At 57.1% G+C, this 20,066-nt stretch overlaps 1 protein-coding gene across 2 annotated transcripts; it reads right to left on the bottom strand.

The window, feature by feature from the left end:
• Positions 1 to 5,811: 5,811 nt before the first annotated feature.
• On the bottom strand, positions 5,812 to 14,408 carry SLC35C2 (solute carrier family 35 member C2). 2 transcript variants are annotated; one of them, XM_060120483.1, is made up of 9 exons: positions 14,116 to 14,408; positions 13,583 to 13,733; positions 12,596 to 12,659; positions 11,870 to 11,942; positions 11,187 to 11,355; positions 11,027 to 11,110; positions 8,542 to 8,717; positions 7,087 to 7,216; positions 5,812 to 6,758 (listed from the first exon to the last, which is right to left on the bottom strand). In XM_060120483.1, exons 1-9 carry the CDS (start codon positions 14,233 to 14,235, stop codon positions 6,625 to 6,627), a joined length of 1,101 nt encoding a protein of 366 aa, XP_059976466.1. In that variant the 5' UTR covers positions 14,236 to 14,408; the 3' UTR covers positions 5,812 to 6,624. The 2 variants fall into 2 exon arrangements, with proteins under 2 accessions (XP_059976466.1, XP_059976465.1); XM_060120482.1 differs by lacking the exons at positions 12,596 to 12,659; positions 14,116 to 14,408 and having other exon boundaries at positions 13,583 to 13,663.
• Between the last annotated feature and the right edge of the window lie 5,658 nt (positions 14,409 to 20,066).

The following is a 20,066-nucleotide window of genomic DNA, read 5'->3' as shown; positions in this document are numbered from 1 at the left end:
GGAGTCACTGTCCCAAAGACAGAGCTGAACATCAGAATGAGTCAACATAAACCAGGGGGACAGGCCCTGGCACATAGTAGGTTCAAAGCAGGTGCTGGCTTTCATTTCCCAGGAAGATAAAGAGGGGTTTCTGTCTCCAGGGAAACAAAACATGGAAGAAAGTTAAATTTAGAAAAGCCAAACCAGGTTAGAACAAGCCCCTTATGCAGCTCAGCTGCAAATTCAGGACGGGAAATTGGCTTCAGCCACAACAAAAACCTCGCCCAGGAAGCCTGACACTGGTGAAATGAGAAAGGCCGCGAGGAGGAGGGAGGCCTGCGGCTCAGAGATGGGAGCGTCTGAGATGGGCTCCTCTCCGCCTGGGCGTCCCACACCTGGGACAGGTGGCCCTGCCCTGGACGCGAGTCCCTGGGGGCCGCGCTGAGTCCCCAGCAGTGACAAGGAACACAGGCCGATGACAACTGCCACGGTGCAGGATCCCATCTCCCAGCTGATCCTTCGCCACACCCTCCTGGGGCCCTTTCTCTCGGAGGAAACCAGAGGATGTTCACCCGCCCCTTCTCACCTCCACCGGAGAAGGTCCCTGTCCCCTACTCGCCCCCCCAGCCCCCCATTATTTAGCATCGCTAAATGGAGAGCCAGGAGGTGCAGCGCCTGGAGGGGGTAATGAACTCCCACTGGCTTCTTTCACGAGATCACTGCCTTAATTTACAGGCCTGAGTGAGGCTCATTTCCCCAGTGCGCATTGAATAATTAACTATTAATAGAAGCATTACTGAGTTAACCACGGGGGCATGTTTGATTCATGGGGTAGCCCTAGAACGGGACGGAGGCTCTGGCTCAGTGGGGATTCCTCCCAGAGCAAAACATGGCCAGGGCGAATGCTGCATCGCCCTCCACCAACGCCCCACCACCCCCGCCAGACCCTTGGTCCCCTGCCCCCACTAACCAGAGGGGCTGAATCCCAGGAGGCAGGTGAGACTGTGCACATTCCAACCGGAGGGCTGCAGAGCAGAGAAGTGGAAAACAGGGCACTGGGAGGTGTGAGTCTGCAGAGAGGGCTCCTGGCTGCGCTTGGGAGCCAGGGAGGTGAGTGACCTTGGGCAAATCACCTGGCCCCTGGAGCCCATTTCTCCACTGGAAAGTGGGATGGCTGGTAACACTGACCTCTCAGGAATGGACTGCAGGAGCAAAGAAGGATGGGAAAGGAGGTGGTAGATGACCAGATGCTCTTCATTTGTGTGGGATTATCTTTAGGACCTCCCCCTCCCCCCACCTGGAGACTGGGGCAATTGTTAAGTGTTAGTGGCGGGAGGGGAGATACCTGCTTGTTCAAGAAGCGATTCCCATCAGGATACCTCCTTGGAACCTGTGGGCTTTTCAAAGGAGAAAACGTCCGCTACCCCTCCTCTCACCCAAGTGCACCTGTGGCCAGCCACGGTGAACTAACCCCTACGGTGCTGAAAGACACCATCCCCATGTTCGCTCATACCTGGGTCTTTGATCTGCTCTTGCCCCGGTCTGGTATGCCTATCTCCTTTTGTCTGCTTGGCCAGTCCTATTCAGTCTTCAAGTCTCACTTCAAACGGGTCAGCTGCCCCTGGGAATCTTTGCTCTCCTCCTGCCCCAGGCAGAACTGGTTGCTCCCTTCTCTCTGCCTCCCACACATTCTTCTATGTGGCATCCATCCATCCACTCATATTCACTGAGCACCAATAGCGTGCATCTCTGATCATGTTTTGAAGTTTTGGACAGGTCTGGCTTTCCCTAGACTAGTGGTTCTTAATCTTTTGGGGGTCAAGGAACCCTCCCCCAGAAAAAGGATATATTTTTGGAAGTGCCAGATGCCATCTGGAAGTGCCAGATGCTCCTTCCCTCTTCAGGGGTCCCTGGTCGTCACTGAAGCCAGACTGTGGGCCCTATGTGTGCTGGATGCTGTGATGGGCTGTTCAGATCCCCCCATAGGGAATGAGAGACTTACTACCCCAGCGTGGCTGGAAGGCAGCCCTCAGCTGTCAGCCCTCTTTGGAGATTGTCTTGATTGGAAGAAAACGTGCCTCCTTCCAGGGTAGGCCCAATTCCAAGACAGATCAATGTGGAAGTGCAAAGGCCTGAATTTCTCACCCCAACTTGGGACAACTCTGAAGGGTCATCCCAGCTCCAAAGTTCCCCATGGGGTTGACTGAGGCCTTTGTCAAAACTGCCTCGAGGGCCTCCCTGGTGGCGCAGTGGTTGAGAGTCCGCCTGCTGATGCAGGGGACACAGGTTCGTGCCCTGGTCTGGGAAGATCCCACATGTCACGGAGTGGCTGGGCCCGTGAGCCATGGCCGACGGGCCTGCAGGTCCGGAGCCTGTGCTCCGCAACGGGAGAGGCCACAACAGTGAGAGGCCCGCGTACCGCCAAAAAAACCCAAAAAAACAAAAAAACTGCCTCGAAGCTCGACTTCTCCCTCTGCCGAGACCTGCCTCCTTTGCCTCCCTTCCACAGGTGTTTTTCCCAAGACCATTTTCTAAACAGCACCTTACACTTTAATCTTTACCTCTGAGTATATTTCCCAGGGGACCCATTAGATTGAAAAGCTCTGCAAAAGCTCCTTGAGGACAGCAACAGCATCTTAATGCTACTGTATCTCCAGCAGCTTCTCACTGGGCAGGGCGTGTCGTAGATGCTCCAGAAACATTTACTGAATGCATTTGAATGCATTTTCTCCTGCTTCTCTGTTCTGTCCCTCTGTTGGCCCAGCAGGAGAGTTCTCATCAGACATCCAGGAGAAAAAGATGAACCCATTGGCAGGATGCCAGCAGGACCAGGGCTGTGGGCCTGTTTCTGGGGAAATGTACTAGTTGCCAATGGAAGTGTACATAACCATGGGGACAGAAGTCAAGCTAATTGGTTACTACAGAGCAAGGTCAAACCGGCCTGGCTGATGTCGGTGCTGTGTGGTTAGGGTGGAGGCTCAAGGGGAGGGCTGGGAGGCTGGAGGCTGGCAGGGATGGGTGGTGGTGAGGGACAGCCTTTTCTTGTAGAGCAAATCATTTAGAAGTTAGACTGGTCCCCAAAATCCAGAAAAACCCTCACTTTAGTTTCCACTATTGGAAACTCCTTCATGAAACAAATATGTATTAAGTGTCCACTGTCCCAGGCATTGCAGCAGGGATGGTGACCTCAGAAGGCCAGGACTCCAATGCTCGCTCCTCCTCTCACTTGCTTTGTCTCCCAGGCAAGTTACCTCACCTCCCCGTTGCTGGCTGACATTTGCTGAATGGTTATTACTATGTGCCCAGTATGTGCTAACTGCTTTATATACACAATTTCATTTCATCTTCACAATAGCTTCGTTAGGAGACATATATATAGAGAGACATATAGGACACAGGTTCAGGGGGGTCAGCGACATGCCCAAGACGCACAGCTCACCTCAGGGCCAAGGGGAGAGGTGAACCCAGGTCCAGTGGAGTGCTGAGGCTGTGTTCTTAGGCACTATTGTGCTTAACTGTCTACGAGCTTCATTTCCACAGCTATGAAATAGGTACAATCAATTCCTACTGCACTGGGCTGTTAGCGATTACAAAACCGACGTGAGAGGCCTAGGAGGTGCCCGGTGCATGTCCATTTCCTTCATCCCCTGCGCTTCAACGCTTCCCTGGGCTGGAAGGAATGGTGGCCCCACTTGCCGCCTCTCCAAGGACAAATGTCTCTATCCCAGGGCCAGGCGGTGTCTGGCACACAGCCAGCGCTCACTGAATGCTGTCGACCCAAATGGATGATCTGGGAGTCCCCACCCTCAGCTCTCTGGACCGCAAGGTGGGGATCCCACGCGGTCCGTCACTAGTCCCTGATGCAGCAGGCTGTGGCAAGTACCACGAAGACAATTCTCTCGGTGCCACGTAACTGCTCTCAAGCCACTGGAATGTTTAGGTTTTTCTCAGCAGAACGGAGCAGAAACAGATGGAGGTGATCCCCTGAGCCCTCCTGACAGAGGAGGTACCAGAATTAAGATGAAGGTATTCTAGGTCCAGCCTGATGTCTCAACTTTCTCCCACGGGCAAACCCCAGCTCATTCTCACCCCCGCCACGCCCCCCGACTGCAGACAGGCTCATATACTGGGGGCATTAACCTTCCTTCCACTGGAGGCCCCTGGGAGAGGCGGTGGGCATGTAAGCACTTAAAACTCAAACCTGTAGGTCAGCACCTCCTCCCCTCCTCCCTCCTCAGCAGAAGCCCTGGAGCTGGAGGCTTCATGGGGACAGATGCCACAGCCTTGGAGAGACGAGTCACATCCTCAGCTTCCTTCAACCTGTGCAAGCACCAAGTTGCCATGGCGACACTGCAGCCCTGAGATGCAATGGCTGCAGACAGCATGGGTGCTTCCAGGGCTCAAAGCTGAGGGTGAGGCTGTCTCGCCCTGGAGGCCAGGTGACTGGGAGGGCTGGGTGGGGGAGGAGGAGAGGGAGCCCTCCTCCAGGCTTGGCTGGTAATTGCTGCTAAGTGAGGGGCTGTCACTGAACCCAACATGCAGGTAGTGGGGGCCCCCCCGCTCTAAACCCTATAATTACTGCACCAGACAGCACCTTGCTCCCTGCGCGAGGAGAGGGAGACGGAGGGGGGAGCAGACAGGAAGCTCTCATCCACCTGAGCCAGTGGGGCTCTGGCAGCCTCTCCCCACCGCCAGAGCATCCTGCATCCCAAGCAGCCTCTCCGGCAGAGGCAGGGAGGACCCCGGCTCCTTCCGCCTGCTGGCTCTCCCCAGGTCATCCGGTGTAGAACGCCAGCTTCCTTTAATCCTAGCCTCTGAGTTTGCAGAATCCAAGGCGGGCAGAGGTGCAGGAACCAGGTAAGACACCGCCTCAGGGGAGCCCCGGGTGTCACACCTCTATCTGCAGAAGTCTGCATTGTGAAGCTGAATTGGTAGCAGGAGACCTTGGTTCTAATTCCTCCTGAGCCAGAGGCTCTGGAGACCTCAGGCTAGTCACTGCGCCCTCCTGGGCCTCAGTTTCCCTAGCCGTAAGACGGAGAGTGGGGCTCAGTCATCGTTAAGGACTCCTCCACAGCAGGGGCTGGCAAGCTCCAGCCGACAAGCTGAACCCTGGTTTTATAAGCAAGCTTCCACTGGAACGCAGCCATGCCCTTTTGCTTCCGTATCTCTGTCTGTGGCTGCTTTCCTGCTACAACAGCAGACCTGAGCAGCTGCGACAGGACCATATGGCCCCCAGATGGAAAATATTTACTATCTGGCCCTTTACAGAGAAAGTCTGCTGACCCATTTCTAAAGTATGAACGCTCTCCTAGGCTTGATGGACTGGGCTGGTGTGGCTCTGATCTGATTAGAACAATTCACAACAAGTCCCGTCCTAGTCTCTCTACCCGAAGACACCAGGGTGGGTCCTCCTCCCATGACCCCTGCCTGAGTTTGGATAGTGGTGGCAGGTCGGGCAGTTTCAGGAGCCGAAGCATGGTGCAATGGCGCCACCTGCTGTGAGTGTCTAAAAGCACTTGTGCCCGGAAGGACCATGGGCCAGCAGCTCTCACAAGGCAGGGGAACAGCTCACAGGAGCAGACCAGGCCTCAGAACCATCGCACATCAGAGCTGGGATCTCACCTCCTCCCTCTCCATTTTATAAAGAGGACTGCAGTCTAGAAGGGTGGTGCGACTTGCCCAAGGTAGGTGAGCAGAAGGCCCAGGTCCCATAACCCTTCTGTGTATGGTCCATGGACAAGCACGTAGGCACACAGTCCTGGCCGTGAGTCCTAGCACGGCCGCTCATTTAGTGCCTCGGTCCTGTGGCTGTTAAAGAAATTTCAAAATACATACTTAAATGACATTTAATCTGTTACCAATATTGACTTGATCCTCAGAACAACTTTGAGATAATTATTATCCCCATTTCACAGATGAAAAAATCATGGTACAGAGAGGTTAGGTAATTTGCTTTAAGGTCACACAGCTAGTAAGTGACAGAGTCAATATTCAAATCAGGCTGTGAAAGCATTAAAGTCCCCAGAGTATGAAACTCAGTACCTATTTTTTCCTGCCTGCAGGTGTGGTGGGGCCCTAAGAGAGGGCACTGGGGCTCAAACAGGAGCACAAGAGACATGGGAGGCCTGGAGTATGACCAGTCCCCCCAGGAAGGCCCCAGGCAGGGGAAGGAGGGGAGAGGCCAGGCCCACGCCAACCTGCCTGCCCCCATACCTCCAGGCAACACAAGGTGGCCGTTGGACCGTAAACCCTTTATTTCCAAACTATAAATAGATCTGCTCTCTGAGAAAAGATGCTCTCCAGGTGATGAGGCCCCATCTTCTCCATCTCCTGTTCCTAACTGCCCCACAGTCCAAACCCGTTCTACCTCTGAAATCACCACCTTGGCTCTCAGAGCCTGGCAAGTGGCTGTGACGCCAGCACCGCTTGGGCCCCGCTCCGGCCAGGTCTGAGGCTGGCCTGGCGCTCACCCGTTTGACCAGCTCCCTGCCCTGGGCCACCACGTGGTCACGTGCTCTCGAGGCCAGCCTGGAAGACCCCGGCCTGCTGCTCCCCAGCGGCTGGGAGGGGCCACCCGGGTCCCCAAGCTGTCGGCAGGTGTGAAGTCTGGGGAGCAGCCTGCTTCCAAGCTGGTGCCCTGGCTGGTCACTGCTGCCCCTGGGCCACAAAGTGCCCCTGCTCCTCCTCGTTGTCCTCTTCCTCTGGCTGGCTGGTCCGGAGCAGCAGCTCCAGGTCAGGGCTGGAGCCCAGCCCCTTCAGGGTCTTAGGACCGCTGTCACCTGCGGACACAGGAAGCCCAGTTACAGACCCAGTACCAGCTTTCTTGGTGTGGCCTGATGTGAGCATGTGCTGAGGCCCCCAGCCCCCCACCCACGCCCTGGAGATGATCCCTGTGACTTCTCAGAGGAGTGGCGGTGGCGAATCACCAGGCAAACTTCCTCAATGAGAGGGATAGCCGGTGCAGAGGCAGCTGAACTGTGCAGACCAGACTGCAACGGCTTTGGGGAGTCAAGAGCCCCCTGCCTCTTCCTGGCAGGGCTGGCGGAGGGGAGCCTGTGGGGCTAAGAGTCACGGGGAGAATGTCATCAGGAGACGGGCTCTGGTTACCTCTGGAATGCAGGGCTTTGAGGGCGATGTGCAGGGATATTCCCGAGAGGCAGAGGGCAAAGCCCAGCCAGTTCAAGAGACTGATCTGATCGCCCAGCAGATGAGCTGCCAACAGCAAAGTGCAGACTTCCTGCAGGAAGGGGATGTGCTCAGGAGGAGGAGGTGGAGGGCAGGGGTACCGGGCACACCCTCAGAGTAGAGCCAGACCTGCCAAAACTCCCGGGGCCTGGGCAGGCTGGCCTGCAAGGCAAAGGCGGAAGCCTCCCCAAGCTCAGCGAACCAGCCTGTGACGCTTTTTCCCCCTTTGTGTTACTGAGATGCAGCAGGAGGAGGTGCTTTTCACAGGGTTGTCAGGATTAGCAAACAAATCCAGGCTGGGAGCACAGGGTAGCAAGCCCACAGCCACGCCCACAGGAACGAGGGAAGCTGCCCTTCCAGAAGGCACCTGCGGATGGAGAGCCTCTGCTGCCACAGGGGAGTGAAGTCCCACTGGGCTCTACAGGACACACATTGGTCACGGGGTTTTTCGTACACACTGACTGTAAATGGGACCTGTCAGATGATTCATTCTGAGAAGCACAGCTTATGCCTCATCATTTGGTTGGCAAAACCCTCGGGGAACCCTATGCTTCTGGTTTTAGGCAACACTGCTCCAGTATCAGTGTCTGCCTGGTCCATGGCCCTGAGCAGGAAGGGGTGAGAGAGGGTGGGGGAAGGAAGGGGAGAAGTGATGAGAGGAGAGGGTAAGGGTGCCGCTGGACAGCAGTAAAGGCACACGTGATAAAACCATCCCTTATTGTGCCCATGGCAGACACTGCCAATCAATCACAGAACTCTACGCTAATGAGTCTGACTGGGGGCTTCTCAGTCCTGGCTCCAGGCCACTGCCAAATGACCAGAGCTGGTATTCTTTTTTTTTTTGTGGTATGCGGGCCTCTCACTGTTGTGGCCTCCCCCGTTGCGGAGCACAGGCTCCGGACGCACAGGCTCCGGACGCGCAGGCTCAGCGGCCATGGCTCACGGGCCCAGCCGCTCCGCGGCATATGGGATCCTCCCAGACCGGGGCACGAACCCGTATCCCCTGCATCGGCAGGCGGACTCTCAACCACTTGCGCCACCAGGGAGGCCCGAGAGCTGGTATTCTTGGTAAACCGTAAATGCATCCCAGGTCTAGTGGAGTTAGACCTGGCTTTGAATCCCACTCGGCTACCTCCTAGCTGTATATCCTTGGGTACGAGCAGCTCTTCATGTCTGTTTCCCCATCTGTGAAGCAGGGATGTGCATCCCCACCTCACAGGGCCATGGTGACGGAAGGAGTGCAGGTGACAGCAAAGTGCGCAGCACCCTAACTAGGCACTTCCGTCCCTTCTCTGCAGGGCTCTGGGATGCAGGAGCTGGGACACCCTCAGGGTTCTCCCCTCTAAGACAGGGCTGGAGTCACCTCCAAGACTGTACCTTAAAAATGCCAGCAATGGAGAGAGTGAGGCTGGAGGTTCTGGAGACCAGGAGGAACTCAGAGAAGCCCAAACCAAAGGCGAGAATCCCGCCAAGGAAGAGGCTCCCAAGTACCCGCAGGAGCAACCCTGTGTCCTGGAAACGGAAGATTTTCTCAGATGTGGACAAATGGAGACCTGGAAACAATGGGAGGAGAGAGCGGGAGGCCACGTCCTGGGTGTGCCTGCCTGGGCGGCCTCACCCTACCCAGCAGCCAGGTGAGCTTTGCCACTGCTGCGCTGCACACTCACTGCACCTGCTGCCTGTCTGAGGCCCTGAGCACAGGGACGGAAGGTGTCAGAGAATCCCACAGAGGTGGCCTGAGACTTGGGGGAACCAGGGAAGCCCCGGGGCAATACAAGCCAGAGGTCCTTATAGGGAGTGATGGGGAGGCTTCTGAGCCTCTGGGCTAGAGTAGAGGGGGCTGGCACTGCAGAGGAAATCGGGCAGAAGCGCCTTGCTCTTTCATACGTCGTGTACCTACCCGTCTTTGGGGGAGGAGGGGTGGGGGAGGGTGTCTTCATGTGGCCTTGGCAGCTGTGATACCCAGTGGGCCAAAGAGAGACGGGACAGCCCATCACATGAGGACTGTCAATGTCCTGGGCCACTGGAGGAGTACCTTAATTTCAGGTGGGTCACCTCTAAACAGGGATGAATCTCTATCTGTACAAACCTTCTCCATTTAGTTACATAGCTGTGGGGTTTAGCCGAGACATGCCCCCTTTCTGGACCACAGTTCCCCCACTGATTAAATGAAAGGGTTGGGCCTAGACCGGAGAATATAATGTGATGAACAGTTCTCAAAAAGTAAACACACGTGTACAAAGACATGACAAAACCATGGTCCCTTGTTCCAGAGACACCCACACAGGCCTCCACGCATCAAGTTGCACTTAGACTTTCAGAGGACCCTTGGCCCTCCGACACTGCCCATCTGAGAGAATGGTTCCTTTCCCTGCAGTAAAGGCCCCTGGTATAGAAGCAGGCATGAAGCTGAACCCCAGACTCGGCAAGTGGACACCTGTGGGAGCAGGAAACTGGCCGAGTCCTGTGAGATTTTTGGGGGGAAGCACCAAAGAGATGCAGAGTGACAGTCCCCCCGGGCAAACAGCCTCCCGAGGTAGGACATCTTGTCTGGTGCTGGGCTCAGCAGTACTGCAAAGGCGTTGGCAAATTGAAGGGAATTCGGGGAAGAGCAACATAAGTAATGAAGGCGCTTGGGGGATTAATTTACCAGAAAAGATTAAAGGAGCTAAATCCATGAAGCTCTGCTAAGTGATGACCACCAGGGGCTCTCGGGTGAGGGTTTGCAGAGACGGGGGAATGGTGTAAACACCCAGGAAGGGAGGGAGAGTGTGGCGTTTGGTGCAGGGGGCGTAAGGAAGGAATGGAGAGAGATTTTAAAAGGGAAGAAAACAGGAGGCTGCAGAGCAGAAGTCTCCGGGACGACGGAGCTGCAGAACAATTTTCTCCGAGAGGTCTGAGACACTTCACTGCTTGGAACGTAAATGGGTGTGGGACGGGATTCTCCGTAATGACCCCGAGGACAGAAGGCACTCAGGGAGGAAGGATCAACAGACAGGGGACGAAGACCCGTCCCAAAACACTGGGGAAAGGAAGGCGGTGGGGCCCCTGCCTCCCCCTCCCCCAGCCCCCCAGCCTAGACACATCATCCTGCCTCTGCTCTGGGAGACGCCAGCCAAAGGGGACTTGCTCACCTGCCTGGGCTCCTGTGTGCCGCCCTCTCCCCTCCCCCTCTCCCTCGCCCCAGAAATGTGCACTCGGCCAAGGCCAACCCCCCACACGTCTCCCCACGTCTGAACCTACTGTTCCCCCTTCCTGGGACGCCCGCCCCCATCAGGCTGTCAAAATCCCATTCATTCTCCAAAATGCACTGTCTGGGAAGCCTTGACCTGCCTTTCCACCCCACCATCCTGGAGCAATGCATGACCCTGTGCTCCTTCGAAAAGAAAGAACGCATCATGGTTAAGAGGAAAGACGCCGGAGCCAGCTGCTGGATCCAAATTCAGGTGTGTTTATGAGCCATGGGACCTTGGGCAAGGCTATCTCTACCCCTCTCTGCCTCAGCTTCCTTCACCTGCACGATGGAGCAGTAACAGCACTGGCACACAGGCTTTGGGGGAGTATTAGAGGAGTTAATACGCTCACATTGATCAGAACAGCCCTGGCGTACCTTTAGGGCTGTCTGCATTCACCGTCACCACCGCCTGGTGTATTCTACATGCGCTTTCTACGTAGCATTTATTGTGCTGGATTCCAGCCATTTGGTTTAAGTGTCTGTCCAGCCCCCAAACCAGGCACTGCCAGGGAAGGGACCACCATCTCTGATCTCCGTAACCTCTGCAGCTACCACAGTGATAAGCTTGGAGAGGGGATGGGAGCTTTGCTGCACTGAGGTGCCCCCGAGGTGGACGACCCCACGTACCTTCAAACACGGCAAAGAGAGGGAACAGCCCCAGAAACATGAGTGGCTGCAGGTGGAACATGGTGTCGATGGGGTTCTGGAGCCCTGCAGAAAGGGACACGGGTGAGCCATCAGGCCTGGCCCGCCTCCACCCCACCTGGTGCCTGGGCCCCTCACTCACCAAGTTCCGCCTTCTGCATGAGCATCTGGGTGAGTGTCCAGCGAATACCCCCGATGAATGAGGCACCCAGCACCAAGGCAAAGCCCTCAGCGTTGAACTGTGTAGACTTGTAGGTGAACATGAAGAGGCCCCCGGCGATGAGAAGAACCACCAAGATCAGCGCCGCACGCTGAAAGGATGGGGAGCAGTTGCAACCACCTTGGGGGTCTCAAGTTCATCACATCCGGAGTTTGGGGGCCAGCAGCCACCCTGGCTGCCCCTGGGGCGAGACACCCTTCTACCTGCCCCGCCCTGGGGTCCTGGCCAGCCCCTGCCCGTCGGTGTATCAGGGCTGACATCCAGCTAGCATGTACCGAGATCCTGAAATACGGCAGTGCTTCCCTACAGCTGTCCTAGGTCCCCACGTGGCCCCAATGGCCCCCCGGACCCAGGAAGCAAAGGGCTCTTGCTGTACAGTGGGAAGCCTGCAGGACCCGCTGCCCCTTGAACCCTGCTCCTGCCATACCAGTTTCTAAGTATTCTCAGTAGCGCCCTGTGTCTAGGTCTTTCCTCAGCGAGTTACCGCCACCTGGGCTGGGCTCATCTCTTCGGTCACACGCGGTGACAAACCACTGCTCGGGTTCCCCTCGTTATTCTTAGCATCTGTGGGGGCAGGAGGAACACAAGAAAAGCTGGGGCCTCACCAGCTCCTCCAGCTTGAAGATCAGAGAGAAGATCAGGATGAAGAGGACAGCCGAGGATTTGGTCATTGTGTACCTGCGAGGGAAAATTACCCATGACACACCGCTGGAGCTGGGGGCGCAGACCCACAGCACAATCAGTGGGCTGGAAAGGGTCAGGGGGACCCTGACTTCCTTGAGGGCACCAGGGCAATCTGGATACAAAGACCAAAGTAAGGCGGCCTGAGTCATCTGGGCTGATACCTGACCTTTAATCAGAAGAAATCTATGCCTAAGAGGCCTCTGATTATCACCAGGGAGAAACTGAGCTTCCTGAGTCCTGTTATTTACCGACCCCTCAGTGCAGACCAGGATGAGGCAGGAAGAATGAGAGAAGGGGAGAAAGAGAGAAGGCAGAGACTGTGCTCGCCGAAGCGCAAAATCTGAGGTAAGAAAATAACTGTTCCGCCAGCCCCTCCGTGCCCCTTTCTCCGCTGCCCTGTCACCATTCCGTCTGAGCCCCCGGCTTCCCCAGGCCGCCTGGGAGGGAGGCACAACACCCCCTCCATGCCTGGCTTACTGCAGAGGCTGGCAACTTCCAGGCGAGCTGCTGGGCGCCAGGGAGGCGCGGAGAGTGCAAGGGGGTTGGGTCCCAGAGGGCAGTGTGATGGCTGGCCCGTCGGCCGGGCACACAGACACGCCGCTGGACAGTGAGCCCCCAGGGAGGTGGTGGGCATGGCCAGTACTCACAGTGAGACGGTGATGTAGAGGAAGCTCCAGTTGGACAAGCCCACGTCAAGCGCCGTTGCCAGTGCTGCAGAGACACGGGCCCCACCGGACACGCAGCCAGGGCAGGCCCGTACGGGTGTGCCAGTGGTGAGCACACTTCTCTGTGAGGCGCCTAAGTGCCCCCTGCCTTGGCCTGTAGGCCTGCCTTTCTCTGGGGTCCTCCCCGCCTTCCTTTCTACCCAGCAACTGAAGGGTTAACTCCTGCCCCCCCCACCAAGGGGAGGGGGCAGCAATCCTCCACCTGACTGGCTGCCGTCACTGCGGCTCCCACTTGTTGAATACTTGGAGCATCCCCCTGAGGAGGGAGGGGTGTTCATCGGACCCTGATGCTCCCCGACTGGAGACTCTGCAGAGTGGCTCCCGCCTCCCTCAGGATGAAACACACACTCCTCTCGGAGGACCTGGCCCTCCAGGATCTGGCCCGGCCACCTTCTCGGTTCGCCTTTCTCCCCCTTCCTCTTACCAACGCCGAGTCCTCAGCCTCTCGAGACACTTTCAGTTCCCTCTCAGACCTACCCACGCAGCAACCTCACCCAGGCACACGAGTGCCTCCCTTCAACTCCCCCTCCAGGTCTCAGCCCACTCAGCCCCTGCTCCGGAAACCCTCCCCTGTGCCCCGTGGCCCCCAGGCGTCCCCTCTGCCGCCCGAGGGCAGGCACCCTGTGCCCTGCTCACTACTGTCTCCAGGCCTTGGTACCTGCTCAGTGTGTGTGTTCAAGGGCGCGGGAACGACCGGCCACTGCTGCACGGCCCCCCATCCCCGCCCCGCGGCACGGCCGGAGTAAGAGGCAGCGGCCCGGGTGTGGGAGGTGGCGGAGAGGAGCGAAGAGGGCAGAGCCTAAGCTTCATGCCACGGAGGCTTCCTTCCTTCTGGTCCGGGCCTCTGGCTTCCTGAGCTCCCTCCTCCTGCCTCCAGGGCCCTCCCCGGACCAGCCCGCGGGCACGTACCTGTGGGAGCCACTCTTCTGAGGTAGTCGGTCCAGCTCAGCACCACGCGGGCCCTGTGGCTGGAGCACTGAACCAGGGCCCTGGACAGGGCCGAGAACAGGAAGATCACGGCCAGGTGCAGCATGGTCATGAAGAGGGGGAAGTGGAAGCTCTGTACGGAGCCCAAGCACAGAGCACAGACGGCGGCGCTGTTACTACCTGCCGCCGGCCCCCTGGCTCCTGCCTCCCTCCTCGCCTCTACCTGGTGGCGGGGCGCTGCTTCAGCAGCTCACGAGGGCGCCGCAGTGTACGAGGGGCCTTAGGAACCCCACGTCTCCCCAGCTCATCCTCCGTGTCTCCCCCTCTCCTGATTTCCCCTCCATCCCAATATTTAAGGGGAATCCCTGGCGTGGCCCTGTCGCGTCACTGGTGTGAGTGGCTTCCAGTGTGACTAGTTGAAGCCCGTGCCTCCCTGCTGTTAAATACTGGGGGGCGCTGTAGTCCTGGCCGCAGCCATCTGCTACCCGGCCGGGCTGGCGAGGCCCCCGCGTTACCTTGGTCAGCCACTTGTTGTAGAAGGTGATGCCGATGGAGAAGCAGTAGTAGAGAAGGACCAGCCCCAGAGTCAACACCGCCCTCCACACAAAGGCCACGTCGAGGGCCCACCTCCCCATCCGTGGAAGCTGCAGCTCCCCGGCTCTGGTCAGTGGGGGCGGACCTCTCCTGAAGATGCCCGCAGGGCCCGCAGGAAGGGCCAGTCGAGCTGCACCCGCGACTTTCAACAAGCGCGTCTCCTGGCTGGTGCTCTCGCTGCCTCCATGATCGGGAAGCGTCCCCTGAGCCCCAGACTCTGTCCTCACCTAAGGGGCTGGTGGCCCGAGCCGACCCTCTCCATGATCAACTGCGTACACGACTCGCCGGACCCCAGGGCTGAGGCTAGAAAGAGGAAAAGGCCGTTCCGGTGGCTCTGGCAGGGGGAGGGCTACCCCACGTGTCCTACCCAGCCCTGGCCCGCGGGGAGTGGAGCGAAGCGGACAGGACTGCAGGCAGGACTCACAGCTCCCTGTCACGTCCACTCTCCTGTCACTTCAAGCTGTTCTCCATGAATTTCCACCAAAGTGACCTTTTAAAAATGTAAATCTGATCATGTCAGAGAACACTGCATCCCTTCAGTAGCTCCCAGGCTCCTACGATAAAGACCAAAACCCTTCCCTGGCTAAGAAGGCCTGCTCCGCCCTGCCGGACTCTCGGTGTCCTCGTCCTGCCACAGGGCTTTCCTTTCCCCGAACACGTCGTCGCGCTCTTTCCTGCTGCCCCAGGGGGCTGAACGCTCTGCACCCCCCCCTTCATTCCTTCCTCAGCAGATCCTACTTATCTTCAGCTCAAATGGCATTTCCTCAGGGGGCACTGCCCCGCCACGGGCCCCCCGAGATACAGGCTGTTCCCACGGCTCCTCTACTTTTCCTTCATCGTGCTTGTGTGAGGCTGTGTCACCCAAGGGGCTGTGCGCTCTGAGCACACCGGAGCCACAGTGTCCATGTCACCTTACACCCACCTGGCACACTGTGCGTTCCCTGTATGGTTTGATGGCTCGATGCAAGAAAGGACACGTGATTTTCAGAAGACGGATCTGGGCTTTAAGGCGTTGAAAACGAACTGGTCAGTACTAGGGCGTGGACTACCAGTCAGTCAGAATTTGAGCTAACTCTATGTGCCATAGTTTACATCCTTTACCAGAAAAATAAATTCATGCCAAAAAAACCCCCAAACAAACCAAAACAAAAGCCACACCTCCCACGCCCTAGCCTCTAACAACCACTCCCAGGGAGGCAGTGCCTGCCTGAGGGTCTTGCCAGAGGGAACCACTCCCTGCCTCCCTATCAATCCAGCCAAGCCTAATGAGTGTCCAGAGCACGCAGGCTCCTCCGGGAGACCAGGCGGACCCCCGGATCAGTGTGACCCACCCGCTGCCTCATCTCCTCCTCTGAGACATTCCCCCCTGCTGAAATGCCACCTCCTTCTGGAAGCCTTCTTAGAACTATCCGATCAGACATACCTTACCTCCCCCACCCCTGGTCCTTTCTAAAAGGAGAAATCAGGGCTTCCCTGGTGGCGCAGTGGTTGAGAATCCGCCTGCCGATGCAGGGGACACGGTCCGGGAAGATCCCATATGCCGCGGAGCGGCTGGGCCCATGAGCCACAGCCGCTGAGCCTGCGCGTCCGGAGCCTGTGCTCCGCAAGGGGAGAGGCCACAACAGTGAGAGGCCCGCGTAACACACACAAAAAAAGGAGAAATCACATTCAGTTCTGTACTCTGGAACCTGGCTTACCGTGCCTTCTCCCCCAAGGCAAACTGGGAGCTGGCACAAGGCTTTGCCCAGAGGACACCCTAGGCTGTGGCTCTCTTCAGGAAACTCTGGAAACCTGTGCTGTTTGGGGGAGACTCTCCTAGCTTTTAGTGAGTCGGGAATATGGGAGGACGGTCCACATAACTAAGAACTGTTCGGCACCCTGCATAACTTCAACATCCACAGAGGTGAAAGACCTATTTATAATTCCCTGAACTTACAACCCAACTCTGTTTCACATGTAACACAGAGCAAATTTTCCATGGGTCTCCTAGGCACTAAAATGTCCAATAATACCTATACCATGTACACTGAGGGGAGACTGAACTGTTTTTGATAAAACGATACCACGAGTTCCCAGTTTGGAAAAACGACCTCATCTGCAGACACAGCAGGCATGGTTTTCAAGCTGCCAACGCGACATGGCTGCAGCCACCTGCACTGTGGCTTTCACACCCCCAGAGGCTCTACCAAAGGCGAAAGCGCCCACTGCTTCTTCGTAGTTTCTAGTACCGCAGGCCCAGGAACTCACATATTGAAACATTTTATTATCAGTTACTTTCCTTTTATATCTCTTTTATATTATGGTTAGGGGATCGTCAATTTTTTTAAAAAAAATTATGTGTAGGCCATTTTCATTAACCATAAATTTCCTTTGCGGATAATAAGGGGGGTTGTTACTGAAATATCTGTCGTTCAAAAGAAGGTGTTGGATCCAGTGGGTTGAGAACCGCTGTGCTAGGCGATCTCATGTGGTCCCATTCCTTGAAATGTGAGCTTACATCTCCCCAGTGTGGATCCCTCTCTCCGACCTCCTCAACTCCACAAGAATATCCAACTGCCTCCTCGTCCTTTTCGGTTGAATGTCTAACGTCAGGTGTCTCGCACACAGCCTGTCCAGGGCTGCCTCCTGTTTTCCAGGAGTCATCCACCTTCCGTCCAAACCTCCTCTTCCCACCGCAGCCTGGGGCATCATGACCTGGTTACTCAGGCCAGAAATCTTGTTCTCACCCTTGACTCCTCTTTCCCTCAGTCCACATTCAATCAGCAAATACTGTCCCCTCTATCTTGAAAAAATCTCCCCAATAAGGTCCCATCTCCTGACCTCCACCACTACATCCGAGTCACCATGCTCTCTGCCCTACACAATGCACTGGCCTCCTATACGGTCCTCTCTGCTTCCGCCTGCAGCCCTCACAGTCAGACTCCTCTCCCCCCGCCAGAGTGCAGCACGAGGGCACCAAACCTACATCTAACAGAACTTCAGGCCCCTGCTCTTTCCTCTATACCAATGTTTCCCAACTTTGGCATTATTGATATTTGGGGCCAGATAATTCTTTGTTGGGAGAAGGCCTGTCCTGTGCGTTGGATCCCTGGTCTCTGCGCACTAGGTGCCTGTAGCATCCCTTCCCCCTCATCCCAAGCTGTGACAACCAAAAATGTCTCCAGGTGTCGCCAACTGTTACCTGGGGGCAAAACTGCTCCCTGTTGAGATCGACTGCTGATGTCCGACAGGCAACCACGGGGCGTGCTGGCACTAAGGGAGCTTTCTCCTGGCACTCCCTCCCTGTGGTTCCCCCAGGGCTCCCGTGCCAGGGCAGTCTGCACCCTCCTGTGAATCGACTTCTTGCACCTTCTGGCTTCCAGTGGGGTTCCTGCTCCAACACTGCCATGCCCTCCCTCCACCGTTCAAATCCTACCCTTCCTTCAACGAGCCAGTCCAGGTCCCCCACCTGCATAAAGTCCCCATGCCCACGCCAGCCCACGCGGAGCACCTTCTCAAAGTTAAGAAGGCTCCTAACTGGCGTCCCTGCTTCCTCTCCCCCGCTACAGCCTGGAGTCCACCAGTCAGCCCCAGAGGTGGCCTGAGCACAGAAAGCAGACCAGGCCCTCTGGGGGCTAACCCCGACTCCTCAGCAGGCCCAAGAGGAAGGCCTTCCACCCTCTGGCCTCTGCCCATATCTGCAACCTCATCTTCCCTCCCGCCCACCCGCCACGCTGGCCCCTCGTTTGTCCAACACATCAAGCCTGTGTCCTTCTCTGCATCTGCTGTTCCTTCTGCCCGGTACACTCCTCCACAGACCTGTGCTTGGCTGAACAACCTGGGCGAGGGGGAGCCCTCCTAATCCTCCTGGCCCCTCCCACTACCTGACGTTTCCTTGTTTGTCCACGTGTTCACTGCCCATCCCCGACTCCCACCCCACCGCGGGACGCGGCCTCTCCAAGGGCAGGGCCGGGTCCGCGTGATGCCCGCCTGGATCACGTCGCGGGTGCTCGGGAAACGCCGGGGGGAGCGCGCGCGCGCGGAGGCCCGGGCCCCTCTACGACCGGGACACTGAGGCCCGGGATGAGGAGCTCCCCGGGGGGCCCCGAGCCGCGGCGCGCGTTGCCAAGCCGAGACCCCGCTCCCAGCCCTGCCGGTGTCCACCCGCCGACCCCGGGAACGCGCGGAAGGGCCGCCGCCCGCCCACTCACCTCGGCCGCGGAAGCTCCAGGCCCGAATCCTCCTGCCGGAAGTGCGAGGCCGAGCGTCGCCACGGGGGGGCAGTTCTGCCGGAAGCCGCTGAGGGCCGAGAGGGGGCGGTGTCGGGGGCGGTGTCGGGGGCGGGGCGGCTCTCGGGGGCCGGTCCTCCTGTGCAGTCTGCGGGGCACAGCTGTGTGCTTCCGCTGCTCTGGAGACCCCTGGGGCCCGACGCCGAGCCCCCCCTCGTTCGGTGTTGTTTGTGTTTCCTGTGCTCAACCAGGGTCTCGGTCTGGAGCCTCGGTGCCTGCTGCAGAGCCCTGCGCATCGCGGGCAGCCAGAAAACAATCACCTACTTACAAATTAAGTATTTACCGTATTCCAACCCAGTGCTGGGCAACCATGGAAACACCGAGCTGGATCTCTCCTGGGCTTTTTCTTCTGGGAGCTCAAGCCAGCTGGGGAGTGATGTCAGAGGCATTAAATTTTAGGACTTACAAGATCTATGGGAGGGAATAAATAATAAATATTTGTGAAACATCTTCCGTGTGCCTGAAAATTTTATAAGAATGATCTCAATTTCATTAAGTTGAGTAAGGGGAGAGCATCCCAGACAAGAGGAAATAAGGAGGCGAGGAGAAGGCTGGAGCCTGGCTTGGAGTCCACTTGTTTATAAGGAGAGTTAACAAAAACCATGGTTGGAAAGTAGCCAAGGGGCAAGTTGCAATAGTCCCCAAAGTGCCAGCTAGGGAGTTGAGGTCTTACTCATCTTTCAGGATGGATTAAAAAGGGCAGAGCTGGTCAAGAGAGAGAGAACCATTTAGGCCAGGGCAGGCTAGGGTTGCAGAGTGAAGCCCAGATTGGGACTTTTTGCCCCTCCTGGATCTGTGGCTCTAAGGCTGGCTGCAAACAGGAGTCCTTGCAAGTGGCTCAGCTGGGCTCCCTGGCCTCTCTGAACAGAAGGCTCAAGGCCAGAGTGTAAGCAGTTCTTTATGCAAACTGCTGCTGCCCCGCCCCCACCAGCTGGCATCACCAGGCATTCGTTCATTCAGCACTTACCAGCACCTACAATGGCACCCAAGCTCTTGGCTTTATTGAGTCCTCAAGGCTGCATGTACTTTCTATGCCTTTTGAAAGCGCTTGTCCTCGCCCCCGTCTCCTTCAGAGGCAAGATAAAGTATCTACTTCATCACCGCCCTCATTCAAGCCTCCCAGCTACCAAGGCTGAGGTTTGAGCGACGGAGACAGTGTAGAACACCAGCTGGCAGGCTGGGCACTAAGCACCAGCCACACACAGGGTGAAGAACATGTCTTCTTTGTCAGGCACTAGTACTCGAGCTGTTCCCTGGCTGTGTCCCTGGTAGGGAGGAGAGGGAGGCCACGTCCTCGGGGGTGTACAGTATGCCTTTCCCTGCTGTACCTGGCGGGCCTGAGTAGAAAGCACTTTGTCCTGGTGTGACAGTCTGTGAGCATCCTTAACCAGCGGGAATGTGTGTGTGTGTGTACGTGTGTGTGCAGGCATGTGCCTGGTGGGGCAGAGTCACTGAAGAGGAGGAAGGGGCTCTGGGAAGGCGGCTGGGGGCTCTAGCTGGAGCTCTCCAACGTCTCCCAGACACAGTGAAACGAACCCCTGTCAAGGTGAAAGCTCCCTTGGGCAGGGAGCAAGTACAGAGAAACAGCTGTTAATGGGAACCAG

The sequence above is a fragment of the Mesoplodon densirostris genome, chromosome 16 (genome assembly GCF_025265405.1).
Source record: "Mesoplodon densirostris isolate mMesDen1 chromosome 16, mMesDen1 primary haplotype, whole genome shotgun sequence".
Classification (NCBI taxonomy): domain Eukaryota; kingdom Metazoa; phylum Chordata; class Mammalia; order Artiodactyla; family Ziphiidae; genus Mesoplodon; species Mesoplodon densirostris.
This window is presented reverse-complemented; position numbering and strand designations above follow the sequence as displayed.